The sequence below is a fragment of the Phalangium opilio genome, unplaced genomic scaffold, assembly GCF_054372755.1.
Source record: "Phalangium opilio isolate 3A_F unplaced genomic scaffold, DU_Popi_V2 ptg000015l_1, whole genome shotgun sequence".
NCBI lineage: Eukaryota > Metazoa > Arthropoda > Arachnida > Opiliones > Phalangiidae > Phalangium > Phalangium opilio.
In genome coordinates, this window is record NW_028324150.1 from 2,217,363 (window position 1) to 2,240,424 (window position 23,062).

Below are 23,062 nucleotides of genomic sequence, written 5' to 3' on the forward strand. Positions count from 1 at the left end.
GTTACTTGGCGGAATTAGCCAAGTTTGATTTTATAAGTGAAATATGTTAAAAACATGATAAGCTATCGATTTAGACTTGTTTTCAAAATTTCATCAGCTGAAATTAATTAGTTTTAACGCTTTCAATTAAACAAAAATTCACTTTTTTGTTGCTGGAACTTTGTGAACTCAAGAGCTCAGTGTTTAAGTTTGGAATATTTTTCAACATTTTTTATTTTGCACACAATACGAACAACTTTCCACGCCTATCTTACAATTATATTTCAGCTAATCAAACAACTAATATGATACATTATACTTTAACTAAACTGAAATTAAGTGAATAACTATCTTATTAAATGTTTAATAATCCAAAGAATGAAAAAATAGTTCAAAAACACCAAAAATGCTTAATAATACCCCCGAGTAAAATCACTTAAAATCTCGAGTAAATTCTTTCTATTCATACCGTCCACGTGCACTACTTAGAAAAAGTTGAGCGCATGGGTTTTATGTACGACGAAATAAGGGTACTGTTTGATCAATACGTTGTGGCTTCTTTGAAAGATGAAACACGTTCTAAGAGAATTGGGAAAAATACAGCCGTCCACTACCACGTAAACGACGCAACCAAATTTCATAACGTGAAAAAATTTCTTCTCCATTCTGAAACGAAGTCCGAATTGATTTCTTATCTTTCGGATAAATTATTGTCTTATTTTAAAGACAGTGAGACGATCTTAGTAGTTTCTCATCATAATCTGATTTCGGCGAATCATCCATTGGAAGATGTTTTTGCAGGCCAAGAGATGAGACACGGTGGTCAATCATTGACTGACTTTAATGTATAAGGATGGTTTTTTGATTGGATATAACTTTTTTTGTTTTGTATTAACTGTTTTGAAAAAATTCCACAGAACTACAATTCGGACCCTCAATATGTGGTTAAAATTTCAAAAAGATTCATTTAATAGTTTATTTTATAAAAAATAAAGTTGCTAAGGGTGGTTTTCATTTCCATAAAACTTTTACGATATTTTGATGAAAAACATAAAATTTTCCCATAGAAATAACATGGGAAAATATTTTACAAATAACCATTTTGTGGCAGCCGTAATGCAATAACTATTCGGTTGTTAGACTTGAAAACGGTTTTGAACGAAAGCCTGGTATTTAGATTTTGTGCTTTCCAATTTTCATTAATTAGATTTAAGTTAAAGTGTGTTTAATTTCACATTTTCAAAACCATTCCAATCTGCGATATTTAAGCATGGATAAGAGTCAGTTTATGATGTTAGCACGGTTAAGGCTATTTGGTCCAATTTTTCGTAGTGGTAAAAAACAAGAGAACCTAAGCTTGTGTTAGCTAACAAGTTAAGTTGGAAAAGGACCCCACACATATATATTAAGTTACCAACTGCCTTAGAGACAGTAACAACAAAGGTGATTTAACAAGATTACCTACGACTGGTAATTAAGCTAGAATACCTACGACTGGAAATTAAGCTAGATTACCGACGACTGGAAATTAAGCTAGATTACCGACGACAGGTAATTAAGCTAGATTACCTACGACTGGTAATTAAGCTAGATCAGCGACGACTGGTAATTAAGCTAGATTAGCGACGACTCGTAATTAAGCTAGATTAGCGACGACTGGTAATTTAGCTAGATTAGCGACGACTGGTAATTTAGCTAGATTACCGACGACTGGTAATTAAGCTAGATTACCGACGACTAGTAATTAAGCTAGATTACCGACGACTGGTAATTAAGCTAGATTGGCGACGACTGTTAATTAAGCTAGATTACCGACGACTGTTAATTAAGCTAGATTACCGACGACGGGTAATTTAGCTAGATTAGCGACGACGGGTAATTAAGCTAGATTACCGACGACTGGTAATTTAGCTAGATTACCGACGACTGGTAATTTAGCTAGATTACCGACGACTGGTAATTAAGCTAGATTACCGACGACTGGTAATTTAGCTAGATTACCGACGACTGGTAATTAAGCTAGATTACCGACGGCTGGTTATTAAGCTAGATTACCGACGGCTGGTTATTAAGCTATATTACCGACGGCTGGTAATTAAGCTATATTACCGACGGCTGGTAATTAAGCTATATTAAAGACGGCTGGTAATTAAGCTATATTACCGACGGCTGGTAATTAAGCTAGATTACCGACGGCTGGTAATTAAGCTAGATTACCGACGGCTGGTAATTAAGCTAGATTACCGACGACTGGTAATTAAGCTATATTACCGACGGCTGGTAATTAAGCTATATTAAAGACGGCTGGTAATTAAGCTATATTAAAGACGGCTGGTAATTAAGCTATATTAAAGACGGCTGGTAATTAAGCTAGATTACCGACGACTGGTAATTAAGCTATATTAAAGACGGCTGGTAATTAAGCTAGATTACCGACGGCTGGTAATTAAGCTAGATTACCGACGGCTGGTAATTAAGCTAGATTACCAACGACTGGTAATTAAGCTAGATTACCGACGACTGGTAATTAAGCTAGATTACCGACGACTGGTAATTAAGCCAGATTACCGACGACTGGTAATTGAACTTGATAAGTATATGACATGTGTTGGCGCTCAGGTATACGGAATCTTTTTGTGGTATAACTATGTACAGCTTCCTCTGTATTTGCATGTGAAAATGACGGGAAAGCAATTTGAGTTTGACCGGACGTTCATTGTCAAGTCAAGCAGTCAGGAATGACAGTTTTATAATAGATGGTTGGTTAGTTTCAAACGAGTTAACTAATATATGCACAATGCCCTAATACTTTTACTCTCCTAAGGTTTCTGAACAATTTGAATTAATATTAAGACTGAAGTGACAGATATTAATAAAAACTGTCATTGTAGACAAAGACGGGAAAGTGTAAAAGATAAGTGTAGAAAATGAATTGCCTGAAGTAACAGATATTAAAATTTTCACTTTTGAAGACATGATCATAAAACATCGATTATTTGAAAAAATTCTTATCTTAGTTTTTTCACTAAATTTTCATTAAACTAAAAATATTTTTCTACATTATTTACACAAGTATTTTTCTCTATATAGTAGTCCAGAAAAAATGGTATCTTCAAGTTTTTTGAGGGATACTGGCATGATACTACGTTTTAGTTCAAATACTCCAATTTTTATATTTTATAATTGGAAATATTGCCAAGCAAAAAATTACAAAGGCCGTTTGACTGTGATGTAGTTATTAATGTTCAAAAGATATTTTGGGAGCTATACATCACGTTAATTTTGATATTTTTAAAACTTTCAAATTAACGACTACGATTTTTCAAGATTTCACACAGTTTTTTGTTCAACCATTTTCTGACTATTTAATTCTCCTTAAGGGACCGAATACTCAAAACTAATTGTAAATTTTTGATATAAAATAAAATGTTCACGCGTACTACTTTTAAAATGAACCTCATGTTTCATGACAAAATATTTTGACTAATTTTGGTAAAAAAAACTAAGATAAGAATTTTTTCAAATAATCGATGTTTTATGATCATGTCTTCAAAAGTGAAAATTTTAATATCTGTTATTTCAGGCAATTCATTTTCTACACTTATCTTTTACACTTTCCCGTCTTTGTCTACAATGACAGTTTTTATTAATATGGTTTTAAGATACACAGCAGCGGCATATGCTTGTTCAGAAGCATCACAAAACCCATGTAAACTGATTTCTTGTACCTCTGGTTGAGATATGTGACGCTGTATAGTGATGTTTTGAATTTCTGGCAATTCCTTTCTGTATGAGGTCCATTTGTTCAATAACCACTCGTTTTCTTTGTTTGCCGATAAAGGTTGATCCCAATCTAGCTTGCACGACCAAAGTTGTTGAAGAATAATTTTTGCGATGATTATGATCGGAGCTAGAAAACCCAGAGGATCGAATATCCTTGACGTATCAGACAAAATAGTTTTCTTCGTGACAAGATTTGTTGTCTTTGGCAACGTAACTTAGAATATGAAATGATCAGCTGACGGTTGCCAATATAATCCAAAAGTTTGGACCGTGTCTTCGTTGTCTATCTTCATTGGACCTTGTAATTCTCTGAATTCTGGAGGTAACGATTCCATTAATGCGGGATTGTTTGACGCCCATTTTCTGAGTTCGAATCCTCCTTTTTTGGTTAACTTCAGCAATTCTGCTTGCAGGTCTAAGATTGCAGACAATGTTTCTCCTCCTGACATTAGATTATCCACATAAAAGTCATTTGCAAGAACTGGTGACGCCAAAGAAAACTCTTCTTTCTCGTCATGAGCCAATTGTTTCAATACTTTTACTGCCAAATAAGGAGCTGCAGATGTTCCATATGTTACTGTGAGTAATCTGTATGTCTGAATGGCATCATTCATGTTTGATCTCCAGACTATTCTTTGAAAGTCAGTATCATCTGGATGTACTAAAATTTGTCTGTACATTTTTGCAAGATCTGCGACTATTGCAATGGAATGCAAACGAAATCAAATGAGAAGATTAATCAGATCTTCCTGCAGCTTGGGTCCAACAAGAAGAATGTCATTGAGTGAGACTCCTGTTGATGATTTGGCTGAGCCATCAAAAACAGTTCGTAGACTTGTAGTTGTACTTGATGCGCTCATGACTGCATGATGTGGTAGGTAGAAAGTAGGACCAGATGTTGTCCTCTCTGATTCCTCATTCACCAGTTCCATATGTCCGAGAGCAAGATATTCAGTCATGAACTGTTGATATTTTTCGCTTTTGGCGGGATCTTTTTCTAATTGTCTTTCCACACATTTGAATCTTCGAATTGCTGTTTTTCTTGAATCACCCAATACGTTTGGGTTTGTTTTGAATGGTAGTCGCACCACGTATCTTCCAGATTTGTCTCTTGAATGGGTATCAGTGAAGATTTTCTCACACTCGGCTTCTGTTGCGGAAAGTGGTTTTCTATTTGAAAGTTCTTCTAAGGTGCAGAAATTTTCAACTTGATTGTTGAGTGAGCAGTGATGGACTTGTTTGTGGGCTTGATTGTCAAACGAGGTTGATTGCCCTGATATGACCCATCCGAAAATAGTGTTAAATGCTCCTGGTGTGTTAGGTGGTCCTTTTACTATTCCATTTTCCATTATGTCAATGTAAATGTCAGCTCCAAGTAAGATGTCAACTTCACTTGGTATGTGAAATGCTGGATCAGCTAATTGCAATCCTTTGATATGTGACCACTTGCTAGGATCACATGGTTTTAGGGGCATCAGTCCTGTGACTCTCTTGAGAAGAAGTGCTTCGACTATTAAGTCCTCGTTGCTAGTTGAGCTTGTCCTTATGTGTAGACTGACGCTGTTGTGACAATAGTCAATTTCTTTGTCTCCAATGCTTCCTATTGATATGGATATCCTTAATCTCTTCAGTTGCAATTTCTGTACGCAGGATTCACTGATAAAACTTGTTTGAGAAGCTTGATCCAAAAGAGCTCTTGCCTTTTGATATCTTCCAGCTGCATCTTTAACGTGAATGACTGCAGTGGCTAAGAGGACATTTGCTTTGCCACCTGATTGTGAAATATGAGAAACGATAGTATTGGTTGACTGATCCTTTTCTTCTAATGTTTCTCTTGTTTCAGTTGGATGTAGAAGAGTGTTATGTTTTGAAGAACATTTTCGACAATTTCCACCCTTGCAATCACGCGTTTGGTGATCTGATCGCAAGCAAGTACTACATAAGGCATTCTTCTTGACTAAGTTCCAACGATCTTCATTTGATGCTTTCAAAAAGACATTACATTTGTAAATGGCGTGTCCTCCATTTGAAAAATGCTGCATTTGCCTCGAGCTGTTCCATAATGAGCAACTGCTGATTTCTTGAATGTTTCTTGAATGTGCTTCTGTTTGGCTTGTGTACCTGTTGGTTGAGCTGCCGATAACGCTCTTGCTCGTGTTTCAAGAAACAGCTTTAATTGATCGAATGTGGGTAATGAACTACCCGTTTGAGAGAGCTCCCATTGTCTGCGAGACTCATTATCTAACTTCCCTTTGACTGTATACACTAGTATTGCGTCCCAGTAGTCTACTGGTTGTTTTAAAACCTTCAAAGATCTTACGCATTCTACTGTTGTGTCGATGAGACGACGAATCATTGTGGCAGATTCAGATGTAATATTGGGTTGTGTAAAGAGACGCTTGAGATGTGCATCGATTATTTCCTTTTCATTATTGAATCTATTCAACAGTATGTCCCACGCTTCCTTGTAGTTGGCCTCGGTAGCTGGGATGGACTGTATTAATTGTGCTGCCTCATTCCGTACCGCTTGTTTGAGGTAATGAAACTTTTGCACATCAGATAGTTTTGCATTAGCGTGTTCTGTTGTCACGTATAAGTCATGAAATGGGATCCATTCTGTATATGCTCCACTAAAAGTTGGTATTTCTAACTTGGGTAATTTGATGTCCCCAAGAGTTGACCCTGCTACACTCCCTGAGCTAGTTGGTTGTGTACTAAGAGCTGCTGCTCTTAGAGTATTAACGTCAGTGAAAAAGATCATTAAGTCTTCTAACCTTGTGCTTTGATAATGGTATTCTTCTGCATGAGCATCAAAATCTTCGGGAGGACATATTGAGATGATACTATTTTGAAGTGTGTCCAGCTCCTTGGTGTAATGTTCCACCTTGTTGTTGTAGATTTGTAAAGCTGCATCACTTAAAGGTGTGGTAGCATGATTTGCTACTATAGTCTCAGTTCTGGTGATTTGTCCTTTAATGATTTTCCTTTTGTTTAACAGTTGATCCATAGTTAAATGTTAAGGAATGCACTCAAGTTGAAATGTTGTTGAACTAGAGTCACTACGTTGCCATACACACAATTTGATCACGATTATTTATCCAGTTCGGGTTTGATGACAACAAACAAAATGTCTTGACCGACTAATTGTTCTTATAAACCGCTTTGAATATCCGGCTCGACGGACCATTAAATGTTCGTGAATTATATGTAGAAAGAAATGACCAAAGTAACAAACTAACTTTATTTAAAATCAAAAAACAAAAATTGTGATCTTTCCAGTAAGGTGCCGAACGTTATACTAAAAATTCTCTTTCAAAGATGTTTTGCTCGAAAAACCAGTCCTCTATTGTGTGTAAGAAGCCCCCGATTGACATTTACCCCCATTTTTACAAAATATCCCCCGATAGGATAGGTATAAGGCTTGGTATAGAATTAACTACAGGTACTTTTTGAATAATGAAAAACATGGAGTATATCATAATAATGTAGCTGACTCTGCATTACAACGAATAAGTGATGTTGTTCGACTGAACAATGGGTGCTGGCGATGCGGTGGCAGGCGAAATGGGTGCTGGCGATGCGGTGGCAGGCGGAGTGGGTGCTGGCGATGCGGTGGCAGGCGGAGTGGGTGCTGGCGATGCGGTGGCAGGCGGAGTGGGTGCTGGCGACCTGGTGGCAGGCAAAATGGGGGCTGGCGATCTGGTGGCAGGCAAAATGGGGGCTGGCGATCCGATGGCAGGCGAAGAAGATGTTGGCGATCCGTTGGCAGGCAAAATGGGTGCTGGCGATGCGGTGGCGGGCGAAGAAGATGTTGGCGATGCGGTGGCAGGAGAAGATGTTGGCGATGCGGTGGCAGGCGGAGAAGATGTTGGCGTTGCGGTGGCAGGCGGAGAAGATGTTGGCGATGCGGTGGCAGGCGGAGAAGATGTTGGCGATGCGGTGGCAGGCGAAATGGGTGCTGGCGATGTGGTGGCAGGCGAAATGGGTGCTGGCGATGCGGTGGCAGGCGAAATGGGTGCTGGCGATACGGTGGCAGGCGGAGTGGGTGCTGGCGATGCGGTGGCAGGCGAAATGGGTGCTGGCGATGCGGTGGCAGGCGAAATGGGTGCTGGCGATCTGGTGGCAGGCGAAGATATAAGCGATGCAGTGGTAGGCAAAATGGATGTTGGCGATTCTGTGGTAGGCGAAATGGGTGCTGGCGATGCAGTGGCGGATGAAGAAGATGTTGGCGATGCGGTGGCAGGAGAAGATGTTGGCAAATGCGGTGGCAGGCGTAGAAGTTGTTGGCGATGCGGTGGCAGGCGAAATGGGTGCTGGCGATGCGGTGGCAGGCGGAGTGGGTGCTGGCGATGCGGTGGCAGGCAAAATGGGGGCTGGCGATCCGATGGCAGGCGAAGAAGATGTTGGCGATCCGTTGGCAGGCAAAATGGGTGCTGGCGATGCGGTGGCGGGCGAAGAAGATGTTGGCGATGCGGTGGCAGGAGAAGATGTTGGCGATGCGGTGGCAGGCGGAGAAGATGTTGGCGTTGCGGTGGCAGGCGGAGAAGATGTTGGCGATGCGGTGGCAGGCGGAGAAGATGTTGGCGATGCGGTGGCAGGCGAAATGGGTGCTGGCGATGTGGTGGCAGGCGAAATGGGTGCTGGCGATGCGGTGGCGGGCGAAATGGGTGCTGGCGATACGGTGGCAGGCGGAGTGGGTGCTGGCGATGCGGTGGCAGGCGAAATGGGTGCTGGCGATGCGGTGGCAGGTGGAATGGGTGCTGGCGATCTGGTGGCAGGCGAAGATATAAGCGATGCAGTGGTAGGCAAAATGGATGTTGGCGATTCTGTGGTAGGCGAAATGGGTGCTGGCGATGCAGTGGCGGATGAAGAAGATGTTGGCGATGCGGTGGCAGGAGAAGATGTTGGCAAATGCGGTGGCAGGCGTAGAAGTTGTTGGCGATGCGGTGGCAGGCGAAATGGGTGCTGGCGATGCGGTGGCAGGCGGAGTGGGTGCTGGCGATGCGGTGGCAGGCAAAATGGGGGCTGGCGATCCGATGGCAGGCGAAGAAGATGTTGGCGATCCGTTGGCAGGCAAAATGGGTGCCTGGCGATCCGGTGGCAGGCAAAATGGAAGTTGGCGATCCGGTGGCAGGCGAAATGGGTGCTGGCTATCCAGTGGCAGGCGAAATGGGTACTGGCGATCCTGTGGCGAGCAAAATGGGGGCTGTCGATCCGGTGGCAGGCGAAGAAGATGTTGGCGATGCGGTGGCAGGCGAAATGGGTGCTGGCGATCCGGTGGCAGGCAAAATAGGTATTGGCGGTCCGGTGGCAGGCAAAATGGGTACTGGCGATGCTGTGGCTGGCGATGCTGTGGCAGGCTAAGAAGGCGGTGGCAGGCGTAATGGGGGCTGTCGATCCGGTGGCAGGCGAAGAAGATGTTGGCGATCCGGTGGCAGGCTAAGAAGATGTTGGCGATGCTGTGGCAGGCGAAATGGGTGTCTGCGATCCGGTGGCAGGCTAAGAAGTTGTTGGCGATGCGGTGGCAGCAAAATGGGTGTTGGCGATCCGGTGGCAGGCGCAGAAGATGTTGGCGATCCGGTGGCGGGCAAAATGGGTGCTGGCGATCCGGTCGCAGGCGCAGTGGGTGCTTGCTTGAGTCTCCTTTTTGCCTCGCGCCGTTTCTCGCTGCCGTATCTCTTTTTTTGCTTGTTCAGCACTTGCTGGTAGAGTTCTTCACCAGTAAATTTATTTGTTGGGATCTTCATTAGTAACGCTATTAAAGAGAATTTGTAAGCATGTAATCTTTCATCCAATAATTATTACTTATAATTGAATTTGCGTCACTCGTTACTTGAAATTCTCCTTCACCGGGGCCAAGGAGAATGGGGTACGGAGTAGTTTTGAAGAGTAGAAATAGTAGGTAGCTGTGATGTGAACTCCCAGAACGGTTGAACGGGGTGGGTTGAAAAAGTGGTGATCGCGTCCTAGTAAAACGTTTACCATAGCCACCTCGATGTTATTTCCTCCAGCAACCAATCTACTTTTTAAAGTTGCAACATCAGCTTCGGAAATATTTCCAATTCTAACTCTGCTTAAAATGTCGCTGTAACTTTGGTCGTTGGCTTGTCTAACATTTTGCGTTAGTTCATCGTATTTAAAAAACTTCCAAAGATCACTTCCTCCGATGCAATTGAATCTAAGTCTGGCTTCTTCGGAAGTGATTTTGATAAACGCGGGATTTCCTTGAACCGGTGGCAATTGGAAAAAGTCTCCCAAAACAAGAATAAATACAACTCCACCAAATGGTTGGTTCATTTCCCAAAATTCGTTCAGCCTCAAGTGAACGTAAAACCGATGAGACCATAGAAATTTCATCAATAATTAACAGTTTTAAATTACCCAAAGTTTCTTTCATAATGCTTATATTCTAAGAACTCAGGGAATGGTATTCGGCGATACGCCCATGATCTACCGGCAACGTTGGTAATCTGTGTAACGTTACGCCATTAACATTCAACGCTGCCAAACCCGTTGGCGCGGCAATGGCCACGCTAGCAGGATTTTGAAAGCGTCGCCTTACAACGCTGGCGAGAGTGTCGATAAGAAACGATTTGCCAGTTCCACCAGGTCCCGACACAAAAAGGCACTTGTTTCTAGATTTTTCTCCCTCTTGGGAGAAGTGATTCATGATCTGATCATAAATTCTCTTTTGATCCGAGTTTAGTGACGCCACATTGTCAACATCAGTCTCGAAATTCATTTCCATGGCATTTTCCACATCAGCCATCGCGTGTTCGGTTTCGATAACAATTTCTTTCCCTTGCAGCGCATTTTCATCGTCCTCACTTTCTGCCTCCGAAATTATGGTTTCTGGCTCTTTCGCCTTTTTAGAAGCCGTCCGTTTCTTTTCAACTTCTTTCGAAACCGAGAGTTTCTCGTGATAATCTCTCATGTCTTTTAACACCGAAAGCGAGTTTTCGAAAGCATCCGCGTAGGTTTCAAACTCGCCTAATAGCTCATTTTCGTCACGCCACGGTTTGAAGTGGATCAGTAGAACGTGACAATACTTTTCTTTCTCCTCTATCGGGTCGTGAATGTAGTGCTCCACTATGTAGGGCTTAATTCTCTTTCTCATGAAACCCAGATTGTTTTTCAACTCGATTACATTCGCATTTGTCTCGACACCATCAGAGTGCTTCGTATAATCGTAAAACGGACCAAATTCCCGCAAACTAAGATTTTCCAAGCTGTCGGGACGATTCGGATACTTGTCGTCGACGAACCCTTTTTGACAAGTGTCCTTGTTTTCGGGGTCAGTTTCCCTCAAACGAGCGAGTTCCTTGTAACGTTTCAAAACTCTCGATCGGTTTTCTTTCAAGTTAGTGTTAATAAATCTAGTGCTGTCGGACTTTTTGTAAAGGTCTTGGCCCAGCATCATATCGAGAGCTTCATAAATTCAATTTGCTTGCACGTCAAAGATTTCAGTCTATAGGCAATAATTTTTATAACCATCTTACTCAAAAATTAAATTTACAATTAATCATTAAATTAATAACGAAATACCCTAAATTAACATTATAAAGATATTACTAGCTCTTTAAACTTAAACCTATCCCTTTAAAGTAAACTCAAAAGAAATTCTTTCGTACAATAGAAGAGGAACTAGCCCATAAATGTTGACACAGAACTTTCTAGAACTATCCTATACCCTTATATCCACAGTGCAAAACGAAATTATATAAAAAAGGACTTGGTTTGCCCAAGCCTAAAAAACAAAACGATAAGAGTTTTTTCCAGTTGACTGAAGCGCGGATATTTTATTTTTCTATATAATTTTAAAGACAATCTGTATTTTACTACTCTTTAATTCAATCTCCTGATTTTACTGGTAATGGATTTATTTCCTATAAATTAATTGAAATAAAATATCTTATCTCAGATTTTTCAACAACAATTCCATTTTCGTAAAACTTTTATCATGAAAAATCTGAGATAAGTAATATTTTATTTCAATTAATTTATAGGAAATAAATCCATTACCAGTAAAATCAGGAGATTGAATTAAAGAGTAGTAAAATACAGATTGTCTTTAAAATTATATAGAAAAATAAAATATCCGCGCTTCAGTCAACTGGAAAAAACTCTTATCGTTTTGTTTTTTAGGCTTGGGCAAACCAAGTCCTTTTTTATATAATATCTGTTCCTTCAGTCTTTATTTGTATTAATCTATTATAAAATAATATTTGCCTGAAATGCGAAATTTTTCACTTCTAGGACGAGGTTAAAAATGGTTCTACACTTCTACTAATTCTTATATGATACGGCTCACAATTCGTTTTAGAACCCGAGCTTTATAGTCAACTTCAAAACAAACCTGCCACGATTTTACCTATCAAAGCCGTATCTTTTACAGTCCACTTTACGATTGCAATTATCCATGACATTGCGTGCACTGCCCTTGTACGTTTACAGTGATTGGCACCGTGGACAGTTATTTTAATTAAAATACCTAGGCAGGCCCGTAGCCAGAAATGTTACGCAGAGGGGGCAGTATCTTTCTGTGAGGGGGCATGGCAAATGGAATTTTTTTTATAGAATAACATAAATATCAAAATGTCAGACAATATTTCCGCAGGTATTTCATTATTGACACTCATTTAACACTTGAAAATCAAACTTTTTTTAAAAAGTTTAATAATAAATAAATTGTTAGTAAACAATTCTAAATCTAAATTTGTAGTCAGATCTTTTTCGTAGGCTAGGGAGGTTAAGTTTCACTTTCTTTCAAGTGACATAACTCGTCGTTAAAGTGAAAATACCCGAGTAGGGCAGGAAAAGCTTGCCTCGCAACTTCACAAGTCGCTGTTGAGGCGTCAAATGTAAGTCTGTACCCCGAGGGGTCGGTCATTCATGAACTCCCGTACGCTACCCGTGAAATCAAACTTAAGAAATCCGAAATCAATGCTGATTTCGAAATCAAATAAAAAATCCGAAATCAGCAACGAAATCACAAAACATTAAAGAAATCATAAAATCAGGAAAAAAACACAAAATCAACAAAGAAATCACGAAATAAACATAAAAGTCACGAAATCAGAAGCGAAATCACAAAATCAGTAAAGAAATCGTGAAATCCATTACAAAATTGAAAATTCACGAAATCCAAAATCCAAAGAAATCACAAAATCCGACGGAATCAAGGGGAAAATCTTAAAATCCGAGTAAATCACGTGAAAAACCTCAAAATCCAACGAAATCAGGGGAAATATCGCAAAATTCGTCGAAATCACGGGTAAAATAGCAAAATCCGACGGAATCACGGGAAATATCGCAAAATTCGTCGAAATCATGGGAAAAATAGCAAAATCCGACGGAATCACGGGAAAAATCTCAAAATTCGATGAAATTCATTGGATTTTATCGAATTCTGAAATCAAACGAAATCCGACGAAATCAAACGGCATCCGAAGAAATCAAATTGGATTTCAAAATCCCGAACACTTTATCCAAAACGTCCGACCCCTCGCTGTACCCCGACATAATATTTCGGTCCTGGGTGACAAAACCAGCGATATATATCAAGGATAACGACAAAAGGCTATTCCAGTGTATCAGGGATACATATCAAAAGTGAATTTAAAACATACAAATGAATCAGAGATATATCAATTAAAAAAATCCAAGTGTATCAGGAATATACACAGGTAAAGACAATAAAGTCTAAAATATGTTGATATACATTCAAAATAGTTTTAATATTTGTGTACCAAAATGAAAATATTCATTACAGGGGCAAAGTTAGTTTGTTAAGGGGGCATTGGAAAATTTTGAGGGGGCATTTAGGGGCAAACCGAAATCTTATTTGAGGGGGCAGGATATATTTTTGAGGGGGCATTGCCCCCTGGTTCCCCCCCCGTGGCTACGGGCCTGTACCTAGGCCACAGGTCCAGTTTTAAAAATATCCTTATTTCCAACACTGATCCATCTATACTTCCAGCTTTTACAATCACCCATTGCATAGACTCACTCAATAGTCTGCCTAAGCATGGATTTATAATAGAAGCTTACGCTTCCTGGATATTTCACTCACCTTAAAACGCGCACAACATTTATTCCTCGTCTGAAATAGTACCAGCCTGGCACGCGCGTTTGTGACGTAGAATTTGAGGCAAATTCAGAGGGGGGTTGAAGTTTTTCACGTGATCGAGTTCTAATTTTGAATAGCGCGCGCGCACGCGCGCCAAAAGAAAAAAGTTTGCCTCAATTTCTACGTCATCAGCCCCCCAGTCCCCACCCGCGCGAATTTTTGTGACATAAATGTGTTTAAAATCAAAATGCCTTACTGAAGGCTACAGGGAAATATCCATGAAGCGTAAGCTTCTATTATAAATCCATGGCCTAAGTAAGGCAACTTAAGCCTTGGACGAAACTAACATCTAAAATATAAATTAAAAAGGTATCTTAAGTATAGAATTTCAACCGAGACACATAATTAAACGAAAATTAGTCCCGTCAGAGAAGTTTTTAATAAATATAGTGTTATATTTATTGAAAAATATAAAGTTAAAGTTTCAAGGCGGTGAAATGGCAAATTAGCGTCGTCTACTGTAGAGTAACGAACAATTAGCGTCGTCTGCTGTAGAATAATCTTTTGAGGTTCTTACATTTTTAATTAAATTAACATACTTAGACTTAATTAAATTTGATGAAACTTGAAAAAGGCACACCTTGAATAGTTACTTGTTAATTTAAAAGTATTCCGAAAGCTAACTTCCATGTAGTTTCTAAATGATTCGATGTACAGGAGCACCAAAAACCCCATGTTATTCCTATGGGGAAATCGGCGAAAATCTGTGAATTTTCATTTAACATTACGGGAGGGTGTGGGATCTTATCTAGAAGGGCCTACCGGCCCTCTAGAATACCTAGCAACGAAAACTTTTTCCAAGAAACCAGAGAAATACTACGCTTATTTAGACCCCCAAGCAACAAGACCTTGAGTCACTATCCTGGTACCTGGCCCGTGAAACTTCTAGAACATTTTTTAAAACCCTTAAACTGACCAATCCGTATTTGGTCCCAGATGTAAAAGTTTTGCCTATTCGCTGATAACCTGAATCCACCCAGCTACGTAATAAATATGGTCCATTATTCGCCAAATGGAAGTCAATCAACAAACGTCATTGTCCCAGAGATCCTCGCGAAAACAAGAAGTTATATATACGAAGTCCCTCCTGTCCCATCCTCAGTCTACACCTGAACTGTCTAAACGAAACCCTGTCGGCTCACCCTTAAGAAACCCTTAGAACTACGGAGTAAATTTTAAATCGAAACTTTTATTTTATTCATTTTCATACTTTTATTTTTAATCAATTTGAATCCTTCATTTTTCGGAAGAGAATCGGAGATTTTATTTTATTCATTTTGGTACCTTTATTTTTCATCAATTTGAATCCTTAATTTTTCGGAAAAGAAACTCGGGAGATATTTTTTTTGACCCCTAAGTTGAAGAAGAGAAGGAGCGCGAGTGCGCGAATTATTAAAATAAAAATTATAATTAACCCTTAAATCGCGAGAAAAGAAAAAATTCATTATTATCTCTTAAATCGAGAAAGAAGAAAAAAGAACCCTTAAGAAGAATATGGAAGAGGAGCAACTTGTCGTAAGAAATTAAAATACTTCAAAATTTTTGATAAACTGACTTGAAACTATGGTTAAAGAACTAAGATTAAGGTTGACGGATTGATTCATTTTTTAAAATCTTAACTTTCTATTTTTGAACATTATTATTTTAGTGCATAACTGCACAATTTTAACCTAAACACCCCAAAATTTTAAATTTGAAACTTAAAAGGAGACATTCCATAGAGGTTATAAATTGCAAACCTGTCTTAAATATAAGTTTGATTTTTTTGTTTAATTTCCTATTTTTACCCCTATAGTTGTTTGTGAAAATTTATGAACAAGATTGAATATTATGTTGAATATTAAAATTTGGATTAGAATCTATTTTGACTCTTAATTCACACATACCATCAAACGCGGTCACTTTTGATACAGAAATTTTATAAGCCCCTCGTTCCCGTTAAAAGGCCTTAACTCTCCACAACTGACTGCATTCTAACATCTTGTCTAGCGTTAGCGAGGTTGAATCATAAGTGAAAAGAGGTAGGTGTTTGTCTTGCATCTTTACCTCTCTAGTAAGACGTCGAACACCCCACCCCACCCCATAAAAACAAAATGAAGAAAGGCAGGTAAAGGTTTATATATCGTGGCACCCAAAATGAAATTTAACTAATGGGAAGTTATCGATATATTAAATACAGGCAATTTTTGCGTTTTAAATCGTAATTATGTGATCGATTTGAACAATAACCTTTTCTTTTTATAGATACGCGCACGAAAGTCCACTCATCATGTCGATAATTAAGTTGGATAGCACTGCCCTCCCGCACCTACCTTTAAACAGTGCTCTGAAACTTTGGCCTAACACTTAACGTCGGGAAGCTTTGACAATACCATAAATAGAAAAGCTCGAGCGAAGAAAGTCTTGCTTTCAGATATCGAATTTCCTCAAAGTTCAAATTCAATTTTAACGAAGATTTGAAGCGTTATGTTAAACTCTATACTATTCTCATTACGAGTATAATTACCCGAAGTCTTTAACAAACTTTGTTCAAAAGTCATCCAACCGTAATATCATTTAAATGGCGTGTAATGCGGGCCTGCTTCTAACTGAATTCAATCTTAGAAAGGGTGAATATTCCCGTTGGCAGCGGATCCTCTTTATGTCCACCTCTATCCAATCTCGGATTAATAAAACTTTCAGAAATAAAATTTACTTGTTTAAAGCGTCGTTTAATAATAGTAATATAAACCAATTTAACTTTAATGTCTAAATTAGACTCGTGATTTCGCTAAACCATTTTCCGCGCTTCGTTTAAAGCACAGCATTAGAGTTTAGAAAGCAGGATTGATTCGTTAAGAGCAGGAATGATTCAAGCGCTCGCAATGACGCGTTACACCAAAACTGCGAGTTAATTCCAAGGAACGAGTCAAGAATTACTTGATGCCATAGCTGTGCTTAAATAATAGTGCAAAACATTCTTTCAACTCAAAATATTACGGATTATAGGTTTGTTACATTTATTTCACTTTATCCTTAACTTTAAGGGCTATATTTATGAACAATTAATTGGCGTCATCAAATAAAGAACGTTGGCTGCCCTTGACAGTAATACAATACAGCTCTAAACAGCGCCCTTACAATTTCTTTCTAGGCACTAACTTAAATCACGAATCATAGCGTTTTATTAAATACTAACACTTGCCTGAAGTTTAAAATAGGGGTTTTAGTTTATCATTCAAGTCCATCTGTGATTAATGGTCTTAGGTTGAAGCGAGAGGGATGGTGGAAAAGCATTCGGCTGTAGTTCCTCGTACCCTTGTTTTTCGGCAAACGTTCCTAGTTCTTTTCAACACTAGGCTTTCTCCCAAAAACCTTTTTAAACTTAGCTTCTTTATATAATAAAGTAAGATAGTAATGAGTCTTTCACGTCAGTGACGCCCAGTTGACGCCTAATGCGACATCCCACCTCTCTCACCACTATTATAACGGCTCTTGAAGAGAAACTTAAGAGATAAACAATAAAACAACTTTATTATTAGAACTCTATCAGACCGAATGTCCTTTTCCATAGTTAAGATTTGATATATATATATACAGAACCTAAAAAACATGTGATAAGGGTAAGAAACAGGCAACATATTAGTAGAATATTTTTGCTGTATTGGAGGAGTTCCAAGAGGTTCAATCAGAAATAATAAAATTTTTAACATAAAAGAGAAATGTTTGTACCGAAATAGAAAAGTTTGAACAGAAATTATGAAAATTTGAACAAAAACCTGAAAAGCTTAGAAAAATAAAAAATTTTCAACAAAAATAAGAAAAGTTTGAACATTGGTAGAAAAAGGTTTCAGCAGAAATAACAAAGGTGTCAACAGAAATGTCTGAAAGGTATAGAGAAGAATTGAACTGAAATGGCGAAAGTTTGATCAGAAATAGGGAAAGCTTCAACAGAATTAGGGAAAGCTTCAACAGAATTAGGGAAAGCTTCAACAGAATTAGGGAAAGCTTCAACAGAATTAGGGAAAGCTTCAACAGAATTAGGGAAAGCTTCAACAGAATTAGGGAAAGCTTCAACAGAATTAGGGAAAAGTGAACAGAAATGGGGAAGTTTTAACAGAACTAGTAAACATTTGAACAGAACTAGTGAAAATTTGAACAGCAATAGTGAAAGTTTGCACAGAGATATTGAATGTTTGAACAGAAACAAGGAATTCTTGAAGCGAAATTACAATTGTTTAAACAAAAAAAGAAATGTTTGAACAGAAATAAGGAATGCTTGAAGCGAAATTGCAATTGTTTAAACAAAAAAAGAAATGTTAGAACTGAAATCAGAAAAAATAACTGAAATAAGAAATGTTTGAACTGAAATAGGAAATTTTTTGAACTGAAATAGGAAAAGTTTGAACTGAAATAAAAAATATTTGAACTGAAATAAGAAATGTCTGAACTGAAAAAAGAAATCTTTGAACAGAATTAAGAAAAATTTGAGCAGAATTAAGTAAATATTGAACAGATTTAAGAAATGTTTGAACGGAAATGAGGAAATTTTGAAGAATAATAAGGAAGGTTGGAATAAAAATATGAAAATTTTCAGCACTAGTTACAACAGTTCGAACCTAAATAAGAAAACTCTAAGAACAATAACAAAAACTAAGCAGATGATGGGAAAAACTAAGCAGATGATGGGAAAAAGTAAGCAGATGATGGGAAAAACTAAGCAGATGATGGGAAAAACTAAGCAGATGATGGGAAAAACTAAGCAGATGATGGGAAAAACTAAGCAGATGATGGGAAAAACTAAGCAGATGATGGGAAAATTCAGCAGATGAAGGAACAATTAAGTAGATGATTTACAAATTTAGCATATGACGGGAAAATCAACTAGATGAAATAAAAATTTCGCAGATGACGGAAAAATTAACTAGATTAATAGCTGCTGAAGAAGAAATTAAGCAAATTGAAGGTTAATTTTAAATTGACCGGTGCATTTTTCAACCATATTGCTCCAGGTTGACAAAATCAACATGGCGCCCTTATCTTATACCCGCGTAGCAGTCCTTGTCTGTAAACTGAAAATTGATTCTCCATAAAAAGAATTCAACCCCCCCCCTCCCTTAATGAGATGAAAATTCAATATTTTTGAAAGCAGGTTTGTTCCGCACGTGATGAGCTACTCGGACAAAACTTTTCATTTCTTAAAGGGAGGGTGAAGTGGAAACTTAAGTGATTTTTTGCTGATTCATCTTCTAATTATAAGGCCAGTCTGCATAGTAAAACATTCAGGAAACACTTCTGAATGATTTTAAAATTCAAATTTGCTTCAGATTTTAAGGATAATTTGAAATTAGGACCTCCGACCAGTCGCGTAACGCCCTGCCTTTTTGTTGGCAAAATTCTCTCAATGTCTCGCACCACGATTGTCACATTGCGCCCAAATTTTTTCAAATCTACAGCTAACTTTCATTCGGCATGGAGCGTGCCACGAGAATTTTTTTAACAGAAAGACAGTGCGTTACGCGATTGGTAAGAGGTCCTAATTTGAAATTATCCTTAATATCTGAAACTAATTTGAATTTTAAAATCATTCAGAAGTGTTTCATGAATGTTTCACTATGCAGACTGGTCTTATAATTAGAAGATGAATCGATAAAAAATCACTTGATTTTCCACTTCACCCTTCCTTTAAAGTTTTTTAATATAAATTACGAATTTTGCTTTATCTTTAATCTCGTTAGAGATAAGGCTACGAATTTATCCATTATATTTAATTAAATACCGTCTTTAAAAAACATTAGCACGCCACACAATACAACGTCGCCGTAAAATAGTAAAAACCGTCAACGTGGATGAACCCTCCATTCTCAGGCTAAAATTAGCCCCACCTATGTTACTTCATTCTCCACCGCTGTAGAGCGCTGCTTCAAAAGTTCTTTCTCGGTCCTGGCCGAGCTCATCGTCACAACTTTCAGAACTAAAGGCTACGGTAAAAATCCGAGATATGACCTTGATGTTAGATTATCTTCTTGTGTTTGAACAGATAAGAGAATCTTTCACGTTGACAAAGTCCTAACACATATTCTCCCTCCCTCTTTAAATTTCCCTACCGACCATGTCGTCAAAAAAAATATAGCGCTAAGTTGACAATGCACTCCCTTCAACATGACGTCCCTACCAACCATGTACTTCTTCTTGTATTACCCTATCCACGTCATGGCATTTTCCCTACAAATTTCCACGCAAGTCACAAAGTCAACATGGTGCCAAGGGGTGACGGATTTTCACCCGCCAAAAATCTGACGTCAATTTTGAGGACGCCATCTTGGTGTCAGGTGTCAACTCAGTGTCAGGCGTAAACTGGGCGTCACTGACGTGAAGGACTTATTCCTATCCTACTTACTAAAAACAAAATTTTTTGGGATGTGGATAGAAATTTTTCAAAAATTACATTTTACTTTTTATTTTTTGAATTGTTTAAAGGATTTCGTGATTTATTTATTGCTTTTGAATTTTTCGAAATGAGCAAGAAAAATGTTTTTGATTTCCTTCCGGATTTCTGATTTTGTTACTGATTTCAGATTTCGTAAGTTGGATTTCGCGAGCTGCTTGCGGGATTTCGTGAATGACAAACCCCTCGGTCTGAGCTATTACCTCCACTGATTTTCTATTTTACTACTATTAAACACTCCTGTTTTTTAATAGTATTTATTTGTTAATAATTGTAAAATTATCAGCAACTCTTTAATGACTTCGAAAGTTTCACATTGAATTCTTGCAAGTATTAACGTAGAACCCAAAATGGCATTGAACCCATTCAAATTTCTTGGAAATAACCGATATTTTAAATACAGGTAATCTTCTGCATTTTCAGATCGTGATGATGTGGGGATTACAAAAATAACTTTTCTTCATAGGTACGCCCAGGAAACTGGAATAAACGTGACGACAGTTACGGTGAGTTCATGTCAACATTGGTATCGAGACTCGGAGAATGGCTTTTTCTGATGGAAATAAACGTTTATTTCTTGTCAGGAATCGTGGGATTTAGAGCGTGCGGGGTCAACTTACAAATTCGTAGCAGAATATCTAAAACGATCCTACAACATTAAGTATACTGGTTTGAATTAAAAATTGGGCCGAACGAGATAGTATTGCGCGATAGTCCTCGCTCGCACGTTCGGTCAAATGAGTGCGCGAATGTTCGAGAATGTCAATAAATTCTTTGCCTTGTTCGACACGATTAATTTGGAAATTTAAACTATTAATCGAGAAGCGTTTGTACGTTAGAAATTCGAGAAATCAAGTCGGATTTCAACTACTTTTTAAATCGCAGTCAAAAACTATTAATCGCGCAATTAACAAAATAGTCTCTTGTATACTTTCTATTGTTAACCACGTCTCATAATGGAATATTAGCTAACTTATGGACTTATTTTTATATATCAGTATACTCTATACTGTCGATAATTTATTATAGGGTCTCTTTCGATGTGCATAAAGTTGACTTTTCGGACATTACCACAATATACGATGAGCCTGATGCTTTCAATGTAAGTGAAACGGAAAGAAATCAGACCGAAAGTAAACAAAGTTTTAATGATGCTTCTTAACTCTGGTTTAAGAAATCAAATATTATCATGATTCCCTTTCCACTGTCGATTTTCAATGGCCGACAAGAAAATTTCACTCCGTCTCCGGTGTTCGAAACTGCCAGGATTATTATAGTGTCAGCCGCCCCGAAAAGAGTCTTGTCCACGTCCTTGTCCTTCTTAAATATGGACAAGAATGTACACATGGCTGAATAACAATCCAATTCATTTAAATACTTACATTATTCGCTTAATTAGGTGGTGATTTTTATTGGATTTACATTGGTGCTTCTGTCGCTTTTGCTCGCCATTCACTCCATCGTAACCAACAAATACAAGTCGATGACTACCAAGAAAGTTATCAAGAAAATTGCGCAAGAAACCATAGAAAATGTCTGGGACAACGCGTCGCTTTTGTGCGCCGAACGTAAGTGATGACTTTTATTTAAAAAGAATTCCTCAATATGTGAGATTGTAGCACAAAACCGCTCCGTATGGAGAATTGAACGATGCACAGATTATGTTCCCCTTACGAAAAGTGGATAGCGTTTCAATCAAACACAATAACATTCCATAGCAATTCCCTTCATTTTGCCACACATTACTTGTCGTCTGCTCGCTTCGTCGTGGCTAATCGGAGTGACTTTCATTCTGTTTTTCTTGGGTTGTTTCTTGAGTACGGAGTTCACGACGGAAAGTTACAATTGCATCGATACTCTCTCGGACTTGATCAAATCGGGAATTCCACCTACAATGTTCGAAGAATCTGGAACTCTCGACTGTCTGAAAATATTGGTAGATAAGCATTTCCGTGTTAAGTTATGATATTCTACAAAGACCATTTTTGCGTATATGTAGGCAGCGCAAGACCCAATTGTTAAGGGGTGGCTAGACAAACTCGACATGGACAATATTTTCACCAACCCTGTGGAATATCTATCTCTCGATGGATACATTCCTCTACTTTCTGGAGAAAAAGCTCTTATCTCGAGAGACACTTTTCTTATTTGGTTCTTGGGACAATTTTTGCTATCAGATTATGAAAATAAAGAATTCTTTCTGAGCAACGGAGGACTTTATTTTTCGCAACAAGAACTTGCCTTCGACTACTTACATGTCATGTACAACACCTCTTGGATGAAAAGCAGCCCCATCGTGCACGAGCTCGCCCAACTGATGTCGGTATGAATTATATAATAAAATCATAAATGAGCTTGAGGAATGTTCTATTACAGCTTGGAACCATTATTCGAAACGCAAGCGTTGGACTATCTGGATCTCGAGGTGCATCATTTATTTGGAGAGGTTACTTGGAAGAGACCGATGAAAAGCGCTGCTGATTTGGACCTGGGTAGCGTTAGTGCTCCTTTCTACTTAATTCTCACGCTGTTGTCCGGAACAGTAGCCGTGGTAACTACCGAAATGATCTTCAACCCCTTTGGTTAGACGTAAGAAATTTTATAAGTGACGAAATGAAATCGAATTTTTCTATTATCCACCATATGTTTTCCACTTAAATCAAGGGCACGAACATAATTGCTCCATTTTACTTAACTTTAAATGTTCCCTTTAACTTATAGGTGGTAATCACGAACTCATTGAT

General features: G+C 38.4%; 2 protein-coding genes across 2 annotated transcripts; both read right to left on the bottom strand.

Annotated features, from left to right (window-relative positions):
• Positions 1 to 3,977: 3,977 nt before the first annotated feature.
• LOC149704917 (uncharacterized) lies at positions 3,978 to 4,442 on the bottom strand. The gene has a single exon (XM_089865737.1). The coding sequence runs from the start codon at positions 4,440 to 4,442 to the stop codon at positions 3,978 to 3,980; it is 465 nt and encodes a 154-aa protein (XP_089721863.1).
• A 42-nt stretch (positions 4,443 to 4,484) lies between these two features.
• On the bottom strand, positions 4,485 to 6,769 carry LOC149704918 (uncharacterized). The gene is made up of 2 exons (XM_089865738.1): positions 5,809 to 6,769; positions 4,485 to 5,746 (listed from the first exon to the last, which is right to left on the bottom strand). Exons 1-2 carry the CDS (start codon positions 6,767 to 6,769, stop codon positions 4,485 to 4,487), a joined length of 2,223 nt encoding a protein of 740 aa, XP_089721864.1.
• Between the last annotated feature and the right edge of the window lie 16,293 nt (positions 6,770 to 23,062).